At 39.9% G+C, this 17,141-nt stretch overlaps 1 protein-coding gene, 1 long non-coding RNA gene and 1 pseudogene across 8 annotated transcripts in view; 2 read left to right on the forward strand and 1 right to left on the reverse strand.

Annotated features, from left to right (window-relative positions):
* The window catches only part of USO1 (USO1 vesicle transport factor), a 76,032-nt gene extending 71,357 nt beyond the window's left edge, over positions 1–4,675 (forward strand). For all 6 annotated transcript variants that reach the window (XM_006103512.3, XM_006103509.3, XM_006103511.3 and 3 more), the window contains 3 exons: positions 1,507–1,614; positions 2,802–3,017; positions 3,643–4,675. In XM_006103512.3, the coding sequence (XP_006103574.1) occupies positions 1,507–1,614; positions 2,802–3,017; positions 3,643–3,732 (414 nt within the window). In that variant the 3' untranslated portion in view covers positions 3,733–4,675. The remainder of the gene's footprint in view (positions 1–1,506; positions 1,615–2,801; positions 3,018–3,642) is intronic.
* A 1,264-nt stretch (positions 4,676–5,939) lies between these two features.
* On the forward strand, positions 5,940–13,505 carry LOC111823437. 2 transcript variants are annotated; one of them, XR_002826452.1, is made up of 3 exons: positions 5,940–6,017; positions 10,209–10,333; positions 13,011–13,505. It is a non-coding gene; the product is annotated as an uncharacterized LOC111823437 (long non-coding RNA). The 2 variants fall into 2 exon arrangements; XR_002826451.1 differs by lacking the exon at positions 5,940–6,017 and having other exon boundaries at positions 9,821–10,333.
* Positions 13,506–16,391: 2,886 nt separating this feature from the next.
* LOC102429353 overlaps positions 16,392–17,141 on the reverse strand; it is a 1,711-nt pseudogene continuing 961 nt past the window's right edge.

Raw genomic sequence — 17,141 nt, forward strand, 5'->3', positions numbered from 1 at the left:
GTTTACTGCTGGTATAAAATTGTGAGAAACCTTGTTGAGAACCCATGCAATTCACAGGGGTCCAAGCCATCAGACAAGAAGGCCCTCCTGGATCCTTCCTGGATAGCCACCTCTCTGTTCTAGCTTCTGCTGAGTGGTTGATTGGATCAGTGAGTCACACATGCAACCTCTTTACAAATGGTTGTCCAGCCACCCCCTTGATGTTTCACCAGAATATGCCTTGTCATTTATTGCAATAGAGATAGGCTGATGATTTTCTAAATTTTCAAATTCTCATTATCTTTTGCTTAACAATTCCTTCTTCAGTTTCAGTCTCTCCTCACATTTTATTTTAAGCAGCAAGGAACTAGACCACGCCCTTGACACTTTAGAAATCTCCTCAGCTAAATGTCCTTGTTCATCACTTACAAATTCTACTTTCCACAGAACACTAGACATAATTTAGCCAAGTTCTTTGTCACTTTATAACAAGAACTAGAGGCCCAATGCATGAAATTCATGCAAAAGTAGGCCTTCCTTCCCCGGCTGCCAGCACTGGCTTCCCTCTGGCACCCAGGACCCAGGCTTCCCTTGCAGCCCCAGCTTCATCCGGAAGGACATCTGGTTAATTAGCATATTATGCTTTTATTATTATAGATTGCCTTTCCTCCACTTTCCTGATTTCCATCTCAGACCTCAGCCAAAACCACTTTAACATCCATATTTCCATCAGCATTCTGTTCATGATGATACTCATTTTCTCTATGAGCTACAAAAACTACTGGTGTAGAAGGAAGGCTGTTGGCATTATTACAAGAGACTAAAGTGGAAGCTTTCTCTACAGCTCTCCTTTTTTCTTTCTGAGCCCTGACCAGAATTGCCTTTAATGACCATATTTCTGCCAACAGTCTCTTCAAGGCAATGTACGCTTTGTCTAACATGCACCTGAAAACTCTTCCAGACTCTACCAATTCTAAAGTCCTTTACACATTTTTAGATATTTGCTATACCAGCACCTCACTTCCCAGTATTTTATAGAAAAAAAGGTGGGGAAAAACTGATTTAAGAATACTTCCTATAGCTCTTAAGAAAATACTTGCATTTCACCAGTTAATGGCATTCAGCTCAGTGTTCCCACTTGTCTCTCTGAGATGATAGTGTCAATGAAACTTACAGGAATTTTATGAGGAAACGGCTTTGAAAACTATTCCCTGCTAGTAAATGCTATGTTACAGCTACGGGAGAGCTGTTTTGTTGGTTGCTTTCCTGGTGTGACCTTGAGGCAGCTTAACCCAGCCCTCCTCATCCTCTGCTGAGATCGGTGCCCCACCGCTCTTGTCTCCTACTTACTGTTGGGATCACTCTTCTTTCTAGGGAGAGCACTTTATTCATGTAAATATGTGAGGGAATTATATTTTCTGTTATTGGAAATAAAATTTTAAAATAGCAAGAAAATTAAATCACCTTTGGGGTTTCATATTGATCATAACTTTAAAGAAACTTTTTTCCCCTAATTTCTACTTTCAGGCACAATCAGTTCCTGTATCAGGAGAGAGTGAAGCTGCAATAGCTGCAAAAACTACTGATGTAGAAGGAAGGCTGTCGGCATTATTACAAGAGACTAAAGAGTTAAAGGTTGGCTTTGGTGAAACTTTCATTTACTGTATATCATATGAAATGAACTCCAGGAAATGAGAGTTTATTCACTTAATTTCTCAAATCCTTAGATTTATGAAGAAAGCTAATGAGGTGTAATGTTATCTTACAGTCTTTATATTCTGTTACCCAAAATGGCACAAATGAAGATTTTTTTAATGCTTTTTCAAATAATTGTACCAAATATGTAAAGTAATAATACATCAGAATGTACTTTGAAAGTGAAAATAGTTTTCTTATCAATCTCTAATCACAATAAGAAACGGAATACAAGTTTGGCTAATACACAAGCCACGTGTAAGCTTTTCATAGGCCAAAGAACACAGGCACATGAAATCCTGCAGCCTATTGTGTGACATAGAAACCGGAATAAATAATAAAAGGAAGGAATGAGGTAGTAGTAAAAGAATAAATAAATAAAAGGCATGCAGGAAAAAATGGAAAAAGGAAGATAATGTTTAATTATGCGTTTTGGATTATGGTCAAATTATTTTTAAGCCATTGGTTTTGCTTGAAGCTGTTTTTTCTGCCTTTAATTGTATGTATAAAGTTGGGATGAATTTTTTTTTTAAACTTTAGTTCTAATTCTGATGCTAACCAGGCTTCTGCTATAAAATTTTTTGTGTATTTATTCCTCTGATTATCTGAAATGGTATTGTCTCTTAGGATTTATTGAGGAATAACTGATTAAAAATATTTTTTTGATCTTAAACTGTATTTTCACAGTAACCATCTTTGATGTATAACCTAACATAAATTCTCATGTTACTGGATGAATGTATGTTTTCAGCGTCATATCACCCTGACCAGGTTGATATGAGCATCGTCCCAATCCGCCACGGTTGCGGATTCAATCCCTGGTCAGGACACATACAAGAAGCAACCAACGAATGCATAAATAAGTGAACCAACAAACCTAACAAACTGACGTGTCTCTCTCTCTCTCTCTCTCTCTCTCTCTCTCTCTCTCTCTCCCCACCCCCTCTTCTCTCTCTCTAAAATCAATAAATAAAATATAAAAACAAAACAAACAAAAAAACCTCTATCCTTAAACTCCTCAGATTGGACAGATACAGTGATTTATCATAGAAAGAACCTACTTGTTTAAAACCTTAGGAGAGTTAATACTAATTTTAGATTCGTGATTTTCACCTTTCTTTTCCTAGAACGAAATTAAAGCACTGTCTGAGGAAAGAGCTTCTATTAAAGAACAGCTGGACTCATCTAACAGTACCATTGTCATTTTACAAAATGAGAAAAACCAGCTAGAGGTGAACATTAAAGATTCTAAAAAAGAACAGGATGATCTCTTGGTGCTGTTGGCTGATCAGGATCAGAAAATATTGTCATTAAAGGATAAACTCAAGGGACTCGGTCATCCAGTAAGATTGAAATGTTTCTCAAAATGTTATATATTATCTTTCTTTATAATGTATTTTTAAAATTATATTGTACCATGGAAATATTGTACCTATATATCTAGAATACAGGCATAGATACGTTAGCTACATGAATTCAGTATCATCTACACGGTGGTGTTCACCGAGTTGACCCAAGATGCAGATTGGGCAGTTTTCAGCATTTGTTAACTGTTCTCTTTTGGGCTTTGAGCCTAGAGAGTGAATTGATTTGATTGTTCCTGTCATAACAAGACTCTTATCACCCAAATGTGACATTCTGTTTTGACTTGTTTGGTTCAGGTGAGAGTTATAGCCATCTGTCAGCCAGTTAACCTATATGTCTCATCTCATATTAAAAATGGCAGAGCAGTCAGGGAGAGGACAATGCGGCGGGGGGGGGGGGGGGGGGGAGATACTTATGTAATACATTAAACAATAAAGAATTTGAAATGAATGAATGGCAGGAGCCTTAAGCATTAAAGCACGGAAATCAGATAGTGTATAATCTGGTATACTTATGGGATTAAAGAATTTATCAATAGATATATTATGTATTGAATGTGAAGTGAGAAATCCTCAAAATGTTAAATGTTTATTTTCTAATTAGGAGGAAGAAGAGGATGAACTTGAATCCATAGACCAAGATGATGAGGATGATGAAGATGAAGATGATGACAAGAGCCAGGGTGATAACTAGCTTTAAATTTTCTAGGAATGATAGAGATCTAATCGTAACTTTGAACATGGAGTCTTAAGAGAGTGCTTTGGTTTGCCTCCACAATAAAACTTAAACCAAGTGGGAAACATTCACTAATAAGACTATCAATGTATTTTTTTAAACAACGCCTCCCATGTTGAAAACCCTTAAAACTCTTAACTTTATGCAGAACACACATCCTTTATTGAAATTCATCTGAGCTGTCCCAAAATATAATTTTTAAAGAGCTCCACACACCAAAAATATACCATTTTAAGGCATATGATGGCAATGCCATTTGCCTTCGTTCATTGGTTACATAAGTTCTGTCTTTGTCTATTATTTTCACTTTTCAGAATTTGTGACTTTAAGTACTAACACATTAGATTTAATGTGTATTGGAATCACTGTTTCTAAATTCAGTATTGGAGTTCTTAGGTAATGATTTCCTTTTAAAGAAATGAAGTTACTTAAAGGCAAGATAGTGTGGGCAGGAGGTGGGGGAATAATATATCATCAGCCCTCCATCCAGTACTGCTCCTGTGTTGAGCAGGACAGGACAGTTTAGAATGAGTGCCTTGACACCTGATACGCTGCATTCTGTGCCTCAGCGAAGACTGAGAAGGATACTGACACAGCCATAAGGAAAGCGCTTCTGAGCAACTTTTGCAACAGTGTATGAGCATGTGGTTGGTTTTGGTTTTAAGCTAAATGTTAAAATACAAGTTAACCACTCACACAACTCAGATTTAATATTGTTGTTTGATTATTATAAAACATATTATGTTCCTAGTGTTAAAAAGACCCAAACTATGATTTATGTAATTTATTGGCATTTTTGCTGAATAGATTTAAGTCAGATAATAGATTTTTAAAAAGCAAATGAAGCAATGTGTCAAAATTTAATGTTTTCGTAATAAAAATAGATATTATGGACACTTAATCCCTGGTCATGGTTTCCTTTTTATAGATTTTGAGAGAAGTATTCTTCAAAAAAGATAAGGCAAGTGAAAAAAAAAAGATAAGGCAAGTGAAAAAAAAGATAAGGCAAGTGGAAGTAGAGTAAGTACATTACTGTGCCTGATTGTTAAAAGCAGTCTGATTCAGAACTAAAGATTAGGATTGCCTAAGGTTGGAGGGACTGATTGGAGCAGAAGTAGAAGAGGTTGGAGAAGGGTTTAAATGTTCCTAAATTGAGCATTAGAGTTCTTGGCAACGGTTTTCCTTTAAACAAGTAGTTTTACTTAAAGGCAAGACAGATATATCATCTGGCTCCTGGCCTCAGGAATTATTTGAGTAGTCCACCAAGGGACACAAACTTTTGAAAGAGAAGAAGCATCTTTGCATGTTTTGAAAAAGGAGATGGTTATGTGTCACAGAGCATTTGTGAACCTGCACGTGCCCCTGTCCCCTCCCACCGCTACCAACACATCCTGAGGACCTTGTCATCAGAGAACACATGACTTACCGGACCAGCTTAGGCTGTGTGACATCTTGCTAAAGTTGACACCCGTAATAAACAACTGATTAATGACTTCATTTCAGGCTAATAAAATGGGTCGGGAGTAAGAATGAGACTTCCATAGATAATGGGATACCAAAGATCTGCAGAAAGAAACATCTACAAAATCAATGATAGTTTGCCAACTGTCAGTCACTCAGGCTGCCCTGAAGTAGAGAAGACAAGACACAAGGAGGCCTCGAAGCTGCACATTCCAGCCTGGAGCCCAAAGGGACCTCTTCCTAACCATACCATAGTGTTTTGCCGGGATTGCTCTGGCGTCTTCTAAACTTGTCTCTCTCTGCCTCCAGTCTGGTTGTGGCCTCTACCACAGCCTCCCATCACCCTTCATATTCACCACAGGAAGCTTTCTAAAATGCAGATAGGAGAAGAGAAGGGATTGTGGTTGCCTGCTGTTTGGATCCTTAGCCAGGTGTTAGGGCCCTTTGTGCTCTCCATCTTTATCTCCAAGTATATTTTAGAACCATTCCAAAATACTTGCTGGTATAGTAAACAAGTATTGAAGACAATGTGGGGTGCTTTGTGTCTTCTGGAAAGGCGTTTGCATCTTATCCTGAGCTTTTTCAACCCTCACTTTTCTTTTGCACATGCTCTTTCCTCTGCCCATTTGTCAGCCCTCTCATTAAAGGCTGTTTTTCTATGTATTAAGAACTACAACAGTGGAGCAGTCATCATAAAGCATAAAATATATTTGTCTTTATGATTTGAAATTTTATTCAAGAGTTTACACCTCTAGAATCATCATCCAGAGTTACTATGAAAGGTAAAATAATAGCTCGTTTTTGTTTTTTTGTTTTTATTAATATATTTTTATTGATTTCAGAAAGGGAAAAATAGAAATATCAGTGATAAGAGAATCATTGATCAGCCACCTCCTGCACACCCCACACTGGGGATAGAGCCCACAACCCTAGTGTGTGCCCTGGCCAGAAATTGAACTATGACCTGGTTCATAGGTCCTCACTCAACCACTGAGCCACACAGGCTGGGCATAACTCATGTTTTAAAGGATACTAGTCTAAAATTATGCTGATTAAAAAATCAAACCCTTAAATTTAAAAGTTTTGTTGCAGCCAGGTAAGGGCCTCTTAATGCTCATCTGTATTGTAACAAAAATTAGTTCATCCCATGAATATTGAGTGTATGATGTGCTGGGCACTGCTGTAGGCACTGGAGATAACTATAGTAGTGAATAAGACAAGAATAAGGTAAATGCCTTCCTGAAATGACTCAGATTCTGAAGGAGTAAACAAGTATTGAAGACGATGTGGGGTGCTTTGTGTCTTCTGGAAAGGCGTTTGCATCTTATCCTGAGCTTGATGGGAAGCCAGAGGACTGGTTAGAGCTGATTTCTCTTTCATCGATAATTCTCTCTTACGTTGAGAATAGTCTAGGGCAGCAATTTTCAACTGGTGTGCTGCACGAATTCTAAAAACATACAATACCTTACTATTTAATCAGGGGTACTGACCTCTTTTCCCTTAGATAGTAAAATTTAAAAAATGACAGCAGCCAACAAAATAATAGCTGTCCGGTGTGAATCAAAATTGTAGCTTTTCTTTCTCAGATTGGCAAAAAATATATTTTTAGGTGTGCCACAGAATTTTAGTAATTAGTTTATGTGCCATGAGATGAAAACGTTGAAAACCTCTGGTCTGGGGGTTGTGGGAGGCTATTGCCATCATCTAAGCAAAAGCAGGTGTAGTCACACGACATTGTAGGGGTAGAGGTGTCTAAAGTGGTAGGATTTGGGATATATAGGGTGTCCCAAAAATGTATACACACACTTTGAATGATTATAAAGGCAGTATTCATTAAAATACATTTAATTTTCAAAATTGAGCTAAGCTGTTAAAGTGTGTATATATTTTTGGGGGCACAAAAATGTATACACAGCTTTTGGACAACACAGTTTGTTTATGTTAAATGAACAATGAAATCATCTCACCCCAGAGCAAATTTGAGCCTTGGAATTTTATAGGTAGAACTGAGAAGACTTAATGAATTGCATGTGTCTGGGGAGTAGGGGAACAAGAAAGGTCAAGAGTAACTCCTGGGGTCCTGGCCAGTGGTGCTCAGTGGTTAGAGTGTTAACCCGAGCACTGAAGGGTTAAGGGGTTACTGATCAAGGGCACGGACTTGGTTTGCAGGTTCAATTCCCAGTTCCCGGCGGGGTGTGTGCAAGAGGCAAGCAATCAATGTCTCTCTCTCTTTCTCTTGCCCTCTCCCCTCTCTCCTACACACACACACACACTCCTTCCTCCCTCCCTCCCTCCCTCTAAAAATCAATGGAAGAACTATCCGTGAGTGAGGATTAAAAAAAAAAAAAAGTAACTCCTGGGAAAAGGTGGTGCACTTTGCTGAGCTGAAGAAGCTGGAAGAGCAGGTTTGTAGTGGTGATCTGGAGTTGTGGTTTTAGGTTTGCTAAACCTGAGACCCAGTAGATACGTATATACACATAGATATGTTCAGTAGTCAGGTGTATATAGAAATTTGGAGTTCACTGGGGCTGAAAAAAATAGTATATAGGTGGTCTTTAAGTCCCTCCAGCAGGATAAGTTCTCACAGGGAGTGAGTGTAGCGGGAAGGCAGCCAAGAACTGAGCTTTTGGACAACACAGTTTGTTTATATTAAATGAACAATGAAATCATCTCACCCCAGAGCAAATTTGAGCCTTGGAATTAAGTGGAAAACTGAGAAAGCAATGACCTTTGAACTGATTTGCTACTGCAATTTTGGAAAAGTAAAACTTAATTATTTTATATACTGCTTGAATGAAACTATTCTGTTGATGCAGACTGGTTCTTTATTAGTGAATCTAAACCTGATTTTGATAAATCTGCCCTGCCAACCAAATAGGAGATACAAGTACTTGAAGAAAATGTTCGTTTACAATCGCATATCATTTGAAACGTTTTTAATGCAAGTTATTTTATCAAATTGTCCCATTTTATCAAATTGCCTCTGTTGTGGATTAGTGACTTGCTTCTCTGCCAGAAACTCTAAAGATAAGTTATTCTCGCAATTTTGTATGTCTACAACTCAGAAACTTTAGGATTTCCTATAACTTTTCAAAATGAAAATTAAGCCAAAGGGAAAACCTTAAGTGACACACCTATCTTAAAGTGTGGTTTCCCTTCCTGCAAGTTAACTCATTTTGTCTAGACATAGGTTTTTTCCATATCCACTCTAAGCAGTCATGACTAGTTGTTTTAGTTCCAAGAAGCTTTATACATCGACCTTGCTACAATTACACATCACTTTTGGTTTTGCTCATTACAAAAACATGAGACCACATTGTAATTATATTTTCTACCGATGAGAATATAAATACATGAATCTCTAATACCTGGTTTGCTAGTCTTTTTCCAGCTCTAGCTTTTTAATTCTAGATTTATCTAAATTTATTCTCTAAATCTAGTGGGATATCTTTAGTAATAAAGCTTGCCATTTTGGGCTAAGTTTTTCACCTCTCTGTGACATTTTATGCTCCTAATACTCACATGAAACAGCTTGTTTCTGATTCAAAATGAGTTTGCATAAATAAAGCCTATAAAACAAAACAAGTAGGCAACTGTCTTGCAGCACAAAAAAGTTAGCATGTTTAAAAATCGAGATAAATAAAAGCTTAAGTATTACTTAGGTTTCTATATTGCCTTACAAATTACCTCAAATTTAGAGGCTTAAAACACACACACATTTATTAACCTCACAGTTTCTGTGGGTCAGCAGTTAGGGCACAGCTTAGCTAGGCTCTCTGCCCTTGGTCACAAGTCCACAATTAAGGTGTCAGCCAGGTGATTTCATCTGCAGGCTCAACTGGGGGAGAACTGGCCTCCAAAGCTCATCCAGTTGCTGGTAGAATTCATTTCCTTATAGCTGTGGAACTGATGGCTTCAGTTTCTTGCTGGCAGTTGGCTGACGTCTGCCCTCAGCAACTAGTGGTCACCCCTGGTTTCCTGCCGCATGGGCCCCCTCAGCAGGCTCGCTTACTTCATCAAGCCAGCAAAGGGAATCTCTAGCTCCAGGCAGCCTACCAGACAGTCTCATATGAAGTCATACAATCACATAATTGACTTGCATGATTTCGCTGTATTCTACAGGGTAGAAGCAAGTCAGGTCCTGTCTACACTTGGAAGGAATAACCCAAAGGCATGAATACCAGGAGGTGGAGATCGTGCAATGCCACATACTATTCTTGAACGCTTATTCTTAATCTGTCAAGATGTTTTTGAAATAAGGTGTATGGGGAATGCAATTGGAAGGGAGTAGTAAGTTTAACAGCAAATGTTTATGTTAAACTCCACCTTATTTAGTTCTAGGCTGGGATCCTTGCAAACGAACAACTAAATAGGTCAGATTAACTGTCACATTTATAATAATAAAAGGGTAATATGCTAATTAGACCAGATGTCTTCCAGATGTCATTCCAGACATACTTCCTGAGGAGGCCGGGGCTGGAGGGAAAGCAGCCCAGGTCCCGGGAGCCTGTGGGTGGCTGGGTCCCAGGTGCTGAAGGGAAGCCAGTGCCGGCGGCTGGGGGAAGGAAGGCCTACTCTTGCTCAAATTTTCGTGCATTGGGCCTCTAGGAGGTCAATAATATAACAGTATGAGCTACAGATCACAACCTAAATAGTGTCACAAATTCAAATCTTCGGGCCAGTTCTCTGAGTTTCATATCCACTTCATTGTCTCCCAGTTGGTATCACAAAGGCACTTCAATATAATATGTTAAAAACCCAATTCATGTCCCTCCCCTCCCTAAACCCAAACCCAGTTCTCTTGTATGCTCATCTCATGTGAATTGGCACCATCCTTCTATCCAGTTGCACACACAATAAATCTTGGACTCATCCTTAGTACCTATCTCAATTTAGATTGAATCCCTAAAAAGTTCTCATGTCTGTCCATTTTCTTCCGTTTTGCTGGTATTCTTTCCCTGGGTCTTCTCAAGTACTTGCTCTGATGGAGAGGGCCGCCTCCAAACCACAGCCAGCTAAGAACTGAGGCCCTGGGTACAACAGTCCAGGAAAAGTCCTGCCCAACTGTTAAGTGAGCTTGGAAGTGGTTCCGCCTCAGGTGAGTCCTGAAATGACTGCAGCCCTGGTGGACCCCTTGGTTGCAGCAGTGAGAAACCCTGAAGCCGAAAGCCCAGCAAAGCCGCACCTGGATCCCTGACCCATGGACACTGGGAGGTGATAAGTGTGTGTTGTTTTAAGCCGCTGAGTTTTGGGGTAACTTATTATGCAGCAATAAGTAACTCACACAGTATAATACATAGTGCTTGGCTCCTTTTCCTTTCTCATGGCTCTTCCAATTTTGGTAGTTTTTACCATTACAAATTTCTGCCTATGTATTGGAATGCAATCTATTTTCCTGTGGTTCCGTTCACTGACCATAGTTTGAGTCTTCAGGTTCATGCAGACTTAAACAGCAAACTGTATCCCCTGAGGCTGCGCCCAGGCGGTCTTCCCTGCTCCTTCAAGTGTCCCCTCCCGGTTCCCTGGAGAAACTTATGTAGGCGGTGCCCAAACTGAGTGGAAAGAACAACCACCTCCACCGTCTAAGTACTTCCCTTGTCTGACAGCTGCTTACTCTGTGCAAGGCAAGGCAGGTGCGATGCTCAGGAAATGCTGGGCAAGCACAGAAACTACATTTTCCGTCCAGTCCAAGATGTTAGCATCTTTCTTAGGAGACAGTGTAACTGCCCACTCACTGCCTTGCCTGTTTTCTACAAGTGCTATTGTTACGCCATTCTGTATCTGTGCAGTTGTACTTTGGACTCCCAAAGACAAGATCTTTTGTGTCTGTTTAAATTTAGAATTGTGAGCTTCGCTTGCATTGCTACGGCCTTTTAGAATCTTTTTCATAACCCAGTTTTTATCATAAGCACTTTACTATTCCCCATCTCTTTAAAAAAAAACACACAGAAGACTTGGTTTTGCCCTACTGACCTCAGCAAGCTATTGCCACAGTTCAATATGCTCATGCATAGAAAACGTCATAAAATTTCAGGTTTATTTTTTAAGAGAAATTGTAGCATTATGCAATTGAGATTGCTTATGAACTAAAGCAGCTATTAGTTATATAATAAATACATATAATAAAAAAGATGTATAATGAAAATAATAGGATTTTGAACCTCATTTAAAAAATACCTCATTTAATACACCACTACTATCTAAATAACTTAAATGTTATAATTTTGTACAATTAGTATTTTTCTTGTTGATAAATATTTAAAAAGCATTTAGTGTTCAAAGGATTGACAAAGTATATAGTTGGATTTCAAAGATAATGTTCTTTTTTAATTTGTCTTGAAGTATAATCTCTAATGTTGTCCTAGGTTAAGATAAGTAAATAACTCAGTTATGAGAAAATATGCAGATATTAAATTCAAGAAGTAACATCCTTGCTCACATTTAGATATGAGCATTTCTTTAATCAGGTCATATTTGAAAGGTATTCCAACATGTTGCTATTTCAGTGACAGATTTCTCATATTGAAACTCTCTTGCTCCCAATTTAATAATCTTGAGTCATAGTAATAACCAATATCCAATGGAAAAAAGATTGCCAAGTTTATGAAGTTATAATGTTTAAGATAACTTGGGTTACAAGTAATAGAAAACTCCATTCAGAAAATTATGACCAGGCATGCTCTTCCTCCACAGGCATGCATCTCCTAAATTCTAAGGGACCCCCGGAGACTTGCAACCAGGGGAGCAATGGGTAGTGCAGCTCTTCCCAGACTAATCCCCTGATTCCTGTTTCCTCTGCTTCCCAGTGAGCTAGCAGCCCCGTCTAGGCTCTCCTGTTGCTTATTTGCTAAGCCCTTCCTTGTTTCACTGTCCCCAGCTTTAATAAATGTTCCCTCAAAATAAAACAAGAATAATAATAAGACTAGAATAATTGGAGACAACAGTATAGAAAACTCCTTTGGGGTGTTTTGCTATAATGGGGAGTAGAAAAATGGACCATAGCTGGAGTAGGATGTGGGGTCAAGTGAGAGATTTTTAAAGTAGGAAATACAGCCCTATCTGCGGCTCAGTTGGTGGAACGTCATCCCATACACCAAAAGATTGTGGATTCGAATCCTGGTCAGGGCACAAAACTACACTGCAGGTTCGATACCTGGTCAGGGCGCATGAGGGAGGCAGCCAATCAATGTCTCTCTCTCTCTCTCTCTCTCTCTCTCTCTCTCTCTCTCTCTCTCCCCCCACCCCCTGTCTCTCATCCTCTCTAAAAAAAAAAAAAGTATATCTTCAGGTGAGGATAAAAAGAAAAGGAAATACTAAAGGCTATATGCTGATGGATGATCAACTAGGGAAGAGGGGGGTTTGCAGATGCTAAAGTGATGTCCTTAAATAGATGAGTGGGCATAAGAGCTAAAGCACAGGTAGAGGGTGTGGCCTTGGAGTGGAGTGTGGACAATATATCCGTAGTAAGAAGAGGGGAGTGGAGGATATGGGTAAAAAGGGAAATAGTTTTTGGTATGTGATGGTGGGAAAGTGTAGACGTTCTCTGATTGCTTCTATTTTCTTAGTTAAGTAGGAAGCAAGAAATCAATTGACAGTAAGAACTGGGGAAGAGGTTTGAGGAAAGTAGAGAGATTGTGAAAATAGATGTCTTACAGTGGAGCTTGGGAAACTAAATGCACCAGGAAGATATAGTCCAAGCATCCACTTCAGATACAAAAATGTCTGGAGGAACAAGACTTGCTTTTTTTTTTTTTTTTTTTGCTTCCCTTCTTAAGAGCCTGGAAACCGTTTCTTGAAGCCCCAGCGAAGTTTCTCCTGTGAAAAGGGAGTAACGTCAGGCCTGGGTCTCCAAACAGATTTACACCTCTCTGGGAAGGTGACCTTGGAGCTGCCTTCTCGCAGCACTGTTTCCTTGGCAACTACCATGTGCGGCTAGAGAAGAATGCTTTGTGCTGGAAGCTGATTGTCTGCCTTATCTGCTCCGAAATCCCCCATCTGCGGAACTGCACCTGCACAGAGAGCGGTGAGCTGGCCCCCGGATAAACACTGCTGAGACTCCTGGCCAGTGCATCCGTGCACCCCATCTTCCTTCGCACCTGTACAGGCCACGGGTGGGTCAGGCGGGCCAAGAAGCCAGTATACCTGGGTAGAGCCCCTGAGCCTCCTGATGACATGACAAAACTGTACACTCAGTTTGCCTGTCTTGTATCCCTCTCTAAGATTAATACATGAAGTATTAGAATAAAGTCTATTGTATCTTACAAATTTGATTGATAGTCAAAACCTGTGATTACTTCTGATGTGAGGCAGAATGGCATTGGAAGCAGGACTGGCATTCACGTCCTTAACTCAGTTGGTATCTTCCTGTCTCCTGGCCAGAACTGGCTCACAGAGTCATCTCCTGGCAAACCAATTACCATCAAAGGAAATAAGACCACTTGCCTTGACTAACTGCCATTCACCCCTGGGGTGTGGTGGGTGATGAGGCAGCAGCATCTCTGAAGCACACAGCTCTGTGGGGGTGGGCCATACTTGAACAACATTAAGGTTATGTTAAGAAGAAGGAAAGACAGAGGCCCGAGTCTGGCAGAGCAGTCGGTTGCATTATGTATGTTGTGCATGCATAATGCATGGGATAAAATGGAACATTCTCTCCGGTCTCTATAGCTGTTGACACTGACAGAACAATTGGTGTCAACAAGTCCTTCTTAAAAGTTGACTATTTCATGTTAGACATGAATTATATCACAGACCAGATATGTAACCCAAGCACCAAACTCAATCTTCCCATTTTCTAATACAATCTTCATATTTATATGAAATTCACATTTCTATGGTTTTAAAGTTTTGAATGCTAAGTTCCATCAAATAATGTCCACTTAACTTATTTTTTGTGATTGTATAAAGTGCTGTAAAATTACCAATGTCTGAAGGTTAGTGAAAAATTCATTGCATTACATCAGTGTCTTCCTAAACAACTTACTTCACTCATTGATTTTGTTCTTAGCAAGAGTGATTCATCTGCAGACTGAGCTCATTAGAAACATTGTGTTTCACAGCTGACGAGCTCTGAACCAACTTCTTTCCCTATGTACCCTATATGTACATTGAATGTAGATGAGCAAATAGATTGGATACTTGAAGTAATAGAATAGGCAGACCTAAGTCCAAACCTTGTTCCTTCACTTCTAAATGTGAGTGTTTTAGTCAGCTCAGGTAATTACAAAATACCGTAGACTGGATGACTAAAATAACAGAGTTTTATTTCTCCGTTCTGGAAGCTGGGAAGTACAAGATCAAGGTGCTGGAAAGGCAGGTTTCCCCTGAGGCCTCTGCTCTTGGCTTTTAGGCAGCTGCCATTTGCTGTCTGCTCATAATGACCTCCTCCCACATGGAGTGAGAGAGGGGAGAGGGGAGAGGGGAGAGGGGGGAGGGGAGAGGGGAGAGGGGAGAGGGGAGAGGGGGGAGGGGAGAGGGGAGAGGGGAGAGGGGAGAGGGGAGAGGGGGGAGGGGAGAGGGGAGAGGGGAGAGAGGAGAGAGGGGCTCTCTGGTGTCTCTCATAAGGGCACTAATCCCATCATGGGGGCCCACTGTCATGACTGCATCTAACCCTAATTACTTCCCAAACATTGATGTTCCCATCTCTCTCTCCCTCTCCCTTCCTCTCTGAAACCAATAAAAATGTTTAGAAAAAGAAAAAGACAAGGGGCAACCATGTCTTGTTCCTATCTTCACTGTGAAATCCAGACACCTATAATTGCTTGGTTTTATGTATGACTTATATAGAATATTCATTATGCAAAGGAAGTTCCCTTCAAATTGCTTTGTCTTCTAAAATGTTCAAAGGAATGCCCTTTATTCATAGCCAATTAACGTGGCATTTTGTGCAAATTATGGTAATGGACTAAAATTTTTTTTTTAAATATATTTTATTGATTTTTTACAGAGAGGAAGGGAGAGGGATAGAGAGTTAGAAACATCGATGAGAGAGAAACATCGATCAGCTGCCTCCTGCACATCTCCTACTGGGGATGTGCCCGCAACGAAGGTACATGCCCTTGACCGGAATCGAACCTGGGAACTTTCAGTCCGCAGGCCGATGCTCTATCCACTGAGCCAAACCGGTTTCGGCTAAAATTTTTTTTTATATTATCTACCAAGTGCTTTTTCATGATAAATCTGCTTTTATCATAACTAGGGGTCCGGTGCACAAAATTTGTGCACTGGGGGTGGGGGGAAAGGTCCCTCAGCCCAGCCTGTGCCCTCTCGCAGTCTGGGAGCCCTTGGGGGATGTCGAAGAGCTGGTTTCAGCCCAATTCCCCACAGGCCAGGTTGATTCCAGCTTCTGGCTGAGCGGCGCTCCCCTGTGGGAGTGCACTGACCACTAGGGGGCAGCTCCTGTGTTGAGCATCTGCCCCCTGGTGGTCAGTGAGTGTCATAGTGACCGGTCATTCCGCGGTTCAGTCAATTTGCATATTAGCCTTTTATTATATAGGGTGAGTATTTTTCTCTGGTTAGGTATTTAACCTTTGTTAATATGGAAATAAGCAATTTCCCACCTTAGCTAAGGAATAGTATGGTTCATTTTTGCTTGCTGTCCACTAACTTTACCTTTTCTGAATTAAAATTATCTCTATGGGTTAAAATGTCATTTAAGCCCTAACCAGATTGGCTCAGTGGATAGAGCGTCGGCCTCGTACTGAAGGGTCCCAGGTTCAATTCCGGTCAAGGGCATGTACCTTGGTTGCGGGCACATCCCCAGTGGGAGGTGTGTAGGAGGCAGCTGATCGATGTTTCTCTCTCATCGATGTTTCTAACTATCCCTCTCTCTTCCTCTCTGTAAAAAATCAATAAAATATATTTTAAAAATAAAATAAAATGTCATTTAATAAACTTAAGTACTCTTTGAATGTTTTATTTAATTTTTTCCATATTTAAGTCATTTTTATTTACAAAATACTATCCTGAGAATATAAATCCATTAAGTTCCAATTTAAGCATAAGTATAATCACTTAAGTAACTGCAATTACTGAAAATGAGAGAAAATAAAAATTAGTTTTGAAGAAAGACCAAAAATATTGTCATGTTTCTTGTGGTTCTGAATGTTCATTCAGTAGTAGACTCATTTGAAGGCAGAATCAACACAGATGGGAACTCATGTCTGCTTTCTTGATTCTCCTCTCTCATTAGTAACCTAATGATTCTGAGGATTCCCTGGGCCTCTTTAGCCTCTTCCTCCTCCACCTCGAAGCAAAGGTGAGAATCTGAGTGGATCCTCCAACAATGTGGGAGGAGAGAAAAAAGTTCTAGTTTCAGATGAAGGTTCACCCAATGAGGGCTCTTATGGGGAATGGTCTCTGCCAAATGCTGTATTTAGAATGCCAAGGGCATAAGGATCTTTTTCTGAACGTTCAAATTTAAGCTCTGTTTCAGTTAATTTTTGTCTGAGGTAAGAATTTCCTGTCTTAGGCTATTTCCAAATCTTAGCTATTGTAAACTGTGCTGCTATGAACATAGGGGTGCATATATCCTTTCTGGTTATATTGGTGTTTCTGGTTTCTTGGGATAAGCTGAAGTGCCAATCAGCAAATGAGTGGATTAAAAAACAGTGGTACATCTACACAATGGAATCTACACTGCTATAAAAAAGAAGGAAGTTTTACCATTGGCAACAGCATGGATGGAACTGGACAGCATTATGCTAAGCAGAAAAAAGCCAGTCGGAGAAAGATAAATATCACATGATCTCACTCATATGTGAGATATAATGATCAACATAAACTGATGAACAAAAATAGATCCAGAGACAAAGGGGGAGGGGGGGTGAGATCAACCGAAGGACTTGTATGCATGCATATTAGCATTACCAATGGACACAGACACTGGGGCAGTGGGGGTTGCCCTC

Source organism: Myotis lucifugus, unplaced genomic scaffold (assembly GCF_000147115.1).
Source record: "Myotis lucifugus unplaced genomic scaffold, Myoluc2.0 scaffold_487, whole genome shotgun sequence".
Taxonomy (NCBI): domain Eukaryota; kingdom Metazoa; phylum Chordata; class Mammalia; order Chiroptera; family Vespertilionidae; genus Myotis; species Myotis lucifugus.